The sequence below is a fragment of the Sphaeroforma arctica genome (assembly GCF_001186125.1).
Source record: "Sphaeroforma arctica JP610 unplaced genomic scaffold supercont1.168, whole genome shotgun sequence".
Taxonomy (NCBI): domain Eukaryota; class Ichthyosporea; order Ichthyophonida; genus Sphaeroforma; species Sphaeroforma arctica.
Window position 1 is genome coordinate 92,855 of NW_014040390.1, and position 6,754 is coordinate 99,608.

A 6,754-nucleotide genomic window follows, 5' to 3' on the forward strand; every position below is an offset into this window, starting at 1 on the left:
AAGAGCATATTCATTAGTACATTCTATGTGGATATCGTGCCACTGGAAACCCTAGATCGATGCACAAAGTAACATAAATGTGCACGTGTGTTCCAATTTAGATGTATGAATCCGATGCGTGCGTATATTCAAATAGGAACATAAGTTTCTAAGTAGCACAGTCATAGTTTGTATGCGCATCCGGCTTGCAGTTGCTTGCCCATCTACGAACAGGATATTCAATTGGACTCCGTATGCGTTTGGTGTGATCTTCTCTAAATATGTAGCATCGTCTATGTATTGATAGGTAGGAACCGCAATCAACAATCGATTTGTACTACAGGAGTTCTGATTTTTCGTCAATGAGCAATATAGCTCTACTTCACGTGTATATCCGCATTCTAGTGTGCAGATAGCATTTCAGCTACACGTGTTTATGTGAGTTGGTACCTGGTGTACATGTTGTATACATATCTGATGCGATGCGTACGCGTCGACATTGTATATACCTCGATTGGCGGAATTTGAGTCAGGGCCACATATGCAGTTCTTTGCACACTTTCTAAGCATATACCTGAGAATGGTCGGCGTTCGTGTGTGTGTCTGTGCTCGCGAACCGATAGGGGCGCACATTGTATTGTATTTGCTGTGGATGTGTGGCTTGTGAGTTGGAGTTGCGGATGATCATCTGTGTGCCTTTGCAGACACACAGATGGGCCGCACACAGACAGATCGGACGCCCGTGCGGAGGCACTATTCAATTTTTTATCTTTTGTCCAAGCCATATCTTGATTTGCTACTCACAGTTCTGGTCGCCCCAATCAATCCCAGCCCGAGAGTTTTGGTATAGTATGTGTTCCCACTGAGAGAGATACGTATCCGTTTATTGATATGATTTTAACTGATACAGTTTCTGGTGTCTGCGCATACGCCAATAAGCCCGTGTGTGGTGCCTGTTGTAGATAGTTCGGTACACTAACCCGTTCACCGCACCATTGTTCCCTTAGTGAGGGGATTTGGCTGAGAGACCACTGCCGATGCCCCACGTGCTACCACACAGACACTCGGCAGCGGCTGCTCGAGACATACGACTTGCCTTTGGACATCGCACCCGAGCACGCACAAATACGAGACGATGCGCTGGACGTCCAGTGTATGTTCTTACAGGCAGTCTTCCCGAGGGGATATGCGTATGTGTGGGGTATTTCGCTCCCATTATTCCGTCATATGTGATTTTACCGCTGATCAGCCCAGCCATTGATGACACACTCGACCAGGTGCAGGGCGGTGTGTGTATGTGATTTTCGGAGTGAGTCGTACGCCACTAGTCCGTCGTACAATTTGTTTTAAGAGGTGTCGCTTCGAGCGAGCAGACGTTTGTGTGTGCGTTGCTAAGTCATCCGGTTCAGGAAATGCATGAGTCATGGGTTCAGCTGTTGCGAGACATAATTTAGTCCTGACGTTTCCAAACACCAACGATGTTATTTTATTCATCAGTGTCTGCTGCAGAGTAGCTACCCATATCAGGGCTTGCTATTGCAGAGTGTGCTGATACCAAGACATTGACACCGAATGGACAGTTAATCGCACCACTCTCTCAGATTCATTGTCACTCTAACAATCCTAATACCTCAGGGCCCGATGGGCATTCGTCGACGTATCTTTTGTCGTCTCTACGGAATGCAATGGCCAAACGCCCCAGGAAAGAGACCGACAGGTGCAGTGAGTGTCCGTTTTTACAGTGCGTGTCCGTTGTGCTTGTCACTTGCAGGACAGGTTTGCTGGCGATGGGTTGTGAGAGATTGTATATAGCTATGACGCGTATGACCCCTTTCATCACACGGTGTTGTGTTGTACCACGGGCGATAGCCTGTCTCTCTCTGGGCATCATGTTCATGTGGTGACAAGAAGAAACGTTAGTATACGTGCACGTGCACACACGCACACAGCAGAGATCACGGGTCGGGTTTCTCGCTGCACAAGTGCAAAGAGAAGTCGATCTGCGCGCTGTATGTGCGTGCAACTCTTCAACATCTCAACTACAAAGCCACATGCATGTCATCTGGCGTAGGTCTGATCCATCCGCCGATACAGCTAAGTCCGCTTGCTAGACCTTTTTTTTGCGTACATGCACATTCACTATCGCATCAATGCCACTCACTGTCTGTTGTTTGCTAATGAGCACGCACATCCCCTCACGAACGTCCAGGCAAACGTTTTGGGACGCGTCAATTGCTGCCACGCCGCCAGTGACACAGTACAACGAATTCATGGACAGCACTAGTGGGATAAAATCATGGCTGACAGACATTGTGAGTAGTATGGAGTGGTGTTTATTCGTACGGTGGTCTCGCTTAGGTCTCACCAGATATATTGTGTGCACTCGCAGTCTGATGTGCGTTCGATGATTCGTTGGCAACCGATTCAGAACTTATATTCCCACCGGGTTCGTTGATCTATTCAGGGATTTCAAATCGGATACATGCTTGTTTTTGGTCTGTTGGATTGATTAAGTTATGTATCGATGTATCCCACTCAGAGCGGTTAAACGGTTGGGTATATTGTGCTCACCCAGTCGGTGTGTCAGTGTCTAATACGGTATGCTGTACCGCTCTCATTTGCATAGCCTGTGAGTGTGAGTGGTTCACAGGTGACTTTGGCTGATAGAGCAGCTCGATGCTATGCCACAAACTGAGTTTATTGTCCGCAACGCAGCGTGCGAACTCGGGTGCATAAGTTTAGTGCCGCCCTGAATGTAAACCGCCGCATTCAACGGGGACAAGTGCGGCGTAGCGGAGCTCACAAGTGTAGTGGTCTTAGCGTTCACCCGGGCATGGTCAAGTGTTAGGGTTTTAGGGGTTTGGGTTTTAGGGCTTAGGGTTGCATACGCCCACTTCTGCTCACGGGAGTGGATACTAGCTCCTTGTTGAACGGTGCTGTGCCAATATTCTGCTGTGCGCTGCAAATTGACTGCTTGTTGCACACACAGAATCAAATGAAAGTTACGCCACCACCCCACACTCATACATACTTTATGTCTGATTATAAGACGCGCTCGTACTTACATGTAAAATTAATTATGTACACACGTATATCAATTCCTTATACTGTATAAATCACTAGAAACGGACCGGGTTTGCGCTGGTCGACGGAGTACCCGCCACGGAACAAGCAACTCAAGCGGTCATCAAGCGAGTGTACGCGCCTATGCACACATTCTATGGCGAATGGTGGACGTTCTCTAACAATGCGCTCGATCACGCGGATACAGCCTACACAAACCTATCACTGCCATCCCACACAGATATGACGTACTGTTCCGATCCAGCCGGGTACGTGTTGAGTGTAGGTGGGACAGGGTTGTTGACTGGTGCAGTCTGTGTGACATCAAGCCCTACCGATTTATTAGGTAGAGCGCTTGACTTGTTTATAGTTGAATATACGGATATCTACTGGGATGGTCGTTTACTCACACTCAGCAGTTAGTTGGGGATTTGCTAGCGTATTCGACGTGCGTGCAGGTACAACTGCCATTCCTATCTTTGACTAGTTTGATGGATTTGTTGCACTGGCATACACTGGTCGATATACATACAATACACAAGGATATCATACGAGAATTGCTACACATGTACACTTTTGAGTCCGCTGGTTTCTACCGTGCTAGTATGCGTTTAGTTGTTTATATATCTCGGTGGGATGTATGCAAATCCGTTGCTATGTTTCGCATACATCATTTAGGGTTTATGGTTATGCTAAAGCACCTTGGGTTGCGCGCCTGTAAGGAGTAGTACAAGTAATGTGGTAGCATAGTATGCGTATGACTCGCACATAGTATGGTGATTTCTTACACGTAGTAGTATCAAGTATGGGTGCACCGAGAATCCCTATGCAAATAAAGTAGCCACAACACATGCATTCACAGCTGTACCGATACAGTGCGGGCGAGACAATCTTGACACTCTACGCCAGTCTGTGAGAAATCGGAGTATCATGTGGTAAATGGCTGTGTAGCATACCGGGTTCGTGTTCTGACTAACTGTTGGCTCTCTCCGATACATCCAATCGAAAGTGCAGGTTACAAGTATTTCATTGCCTGTCCTTTGACGGCACGGGGGGTGAAAGCACCCTGGTGGACGGCTTCAAAGCGGGACGGCAATTGCGGGACCAATACCCTGAGATCTACCGCACACTCACCACGGTGAACATTCCGCAAACGGTACGTTGCATGAGTACGCAGACAAGACAATTCGATGCAATATATGAGCGTTAAATTGTCTTCTGACAAGTCTGAACTCCAGTCTCGAGTGATGTGGTCACCCTTGCAGACCCTTGTTGACTTAATGCACATAATATTCTATGACGGATGCGCTGATCTCTTCTGCCTGATTCATACTACCGTATCGCTGTAGTAAAACATTAACAGACTGTTTGTTCATTATGTTATGTAGTACTATTTATATTACTTGCAAGGACGCTGTTTTGTAGTAAAACTCGGTTGGATCTCTGGGGTTGGCAGTATACATACGGTGACGAGCACTAGATGGGTCTATCTCCTACATTTCTTAGAGTCAGCATCAATGGGAACTATCCAGCAAACATGTTACAAACACGCACATTCGCGTAAACACGCACGCATGCGCAAATCAGATACATTGCATCGATCGTCAGATTCGCATGTCATGAGGTCAAGCAGCCCACCGGAACGTCACACACCAAAACAATGCAATATAGAGCACCATGGACACTAGCCTACTTACTTAGCTGCCTTTTATTCGCTTTTTTTACCATAGCAATGTCCTACGTAGATCGACCTTCGATGTTTCCCGAGCGCGTTCTTGCGATACATCTGAAGTCCACAGACACCGAACACGTGTCATCAGCACAGTTACTGACATGTGTGTCTGCACCGCCACCCTTGCGCCCGATCTCTCGCACAAGTCAGATACAGTACAGTACCACCACACCCCAGTGCAACTCGTCTTCATACTAGGTTGCCAAACTCACGCACTCCTTCGTGTCCCTTTCTGTTTCCGGGGGCATTTGCGCAGTACGCCGACCCGGTCCAAAAAATCTGGTCCACGATAAGCAGGCCTGTCCTGATTGTGGACTCCACCAGCTATGAACTGGTGCGCGTCAATTTCAACACATGCGACCGTGCTGTGCTGGATGCGTCTACCGTCGACATGAGCCGCATTCAGGAGATCTACCGGTGAGTTGTTGTCAGTGCGCTGCCTGTCAACATACCAAGTGGTATGTGTGGTTTTTGGGTACTTGACTGTTAATTTGGAAATGGTTTGTGTGGTTGTTTGTTGCTTGACCGTTAATTTTTAACTGGGTTGAGTGGTTATTAGTTACTTCACCGTTAATTTGAAGTGGGTTGAGTGGTTGTTAGTTTCTTTACCGATAATTTTTATCTGGGTTGAGTGGTTATTAGTTACTTGACCGTTAATTTGAAGTGGTTTGAGTGGTTGTTAGTTACTTGGCCGTTAATTTTAACTGGTTTGAGTGGTTATTAGTTACTTGACGGTTAATTTTGATGTGGTTTGAGTGGTTGTTAGTTACTTGGCTGCCGATTTTCAAGTAGTTTGAGTGGTTGTCAGTGGTATGTATGGTTGTTGGTCACAGGTCTGTCAAAATCTTAAGTGTTTCGAGGGGTTGTTAGTCACTTGGCTACCAATCTGTAAGTAATGTGAGTGGTTGTGAGTGGTATAAATGGTAGTTAGTGACATGCCCGTCTCGGCGTGTGCTCATTTGGGTCGCTTGTGATCTATACTACAAACTCGTTCAGCTGTCGTTAACGGAATGTGCCAACGGTGGACATGCATTCGCCCTCAGGCGATAATTGCTGAGTGTTTGAAAACCACCTGTCGGGTATTGGTTGAGCACTTCATTGTACTGTACGTACACAACCCTGTGTTTAAGTTGTTAGCGGTATGTGTCAAGTCAATCGTAGACATGACACATATTCAGGAGGACTGGTCGTGTTTGGTTGATGATCACATGTATGTAGCTGCTCGAGCTCTTGCTGTTGAAGAAGCTTAATAACTAAGTTTTTGAACGGTCCCAAGCCGAATACGTCGACCGTCAAGATAGCACGTGTTCAGGGAATCATGAGTATATGCTCTGCTGTGTGGAAGGAGAGTGTCTCAGGGCTGCCTTTAGGATCACTGGGTGGCTGGTGATCACAAATTTAAGTGTTGCTTCTTGAGCGTAGCCCATTTCTTCACCCGAGATACGGAATCAGGCTATTTATTCCAACTATATATATGGCGTTGCAAACGTGCCCGCACCACAGCCTGAATCTCTCGTACTATGCACGGAACACTTCAATTCGTTAAACAATGACACCTGCTATCCCGTTTCTTCTATCAGCGCTCTCCGAACATTTGAATCCATTCTGCGAGAAGAACAGAACGTCTACACATTCCCATTGACCCCAGGAAGGTATGAGACTCTCAAACTAGCTTGTCATATAATGCAATATTCAGGCATGCGTAGCAGACATGCATATGCTGATACATGAGTGGCTACCCACGGGATCACATTAATTTCCAAACCAGGTGTGAAAGCATCTTGGGAGTGTGTAGATGTGTACACACACACACACACACACACACACACACACACACACACACACACACACACACACACACACACACACACACACACACACACAATATATATATATATACTATTAATATATATACTATATATATATATATATATACTAATATATAGTAACTACTACGTACGTACGTACGACGACGAACGA

At 46.4% G+C, this 6,754-nt stretch overlaps 1 protein-coding gene across 1 annotated transcript in view; it reads left to right on the top strand.

Annotated features, from left to right (window-relative positions):
• Nucleotides 1-77: 77 nt before the first annotated feature.
• The window catches only part of SARC_03338 (trimethyllysine dioxygenase), a gene marked incomplete at its 5' end in the record, with an annotated part of 7,248 nt that continues 571 nt past the window's right edge, over nucleotides 78-6,754 (top strand). Inside the window, 8 exons of the mRNA XM_014302869.1 lie at nucleotides 78-85; nucleotides 987-1,132; nucleotides 1,615-1,696; nucleotides 2,189-2,291; nucleotides 3,103-3,311; nucleotides 4,057-4,198; nucleotides 5,031-5,191; nucleotides 6,355-6,426. Of these exons, the coding sequence (XP_014158344.1) occupies nucleotides 78-85; nucleotides 987-1,132; nucleotides 1,615-1,696; nucleotides 2,189-2,291; nucleotides 3,103-3,311; nucleotides 4,057-4,198; nucleotides 5,031-5,191; nucleotides 6,355-6,426 (923 nt within the window). The remainder of the gene's footprint in view (nucleotides 86-986; nucleotides 1,133-1,614; nucleotides 1,697-2,188; nucleotides 2,292-3,102; nucleotides 3,312-4,056; nucleotides 4,199-5,030; nucleotides 5,192-6,354; nucleotides 6,427-6,754) is intronic.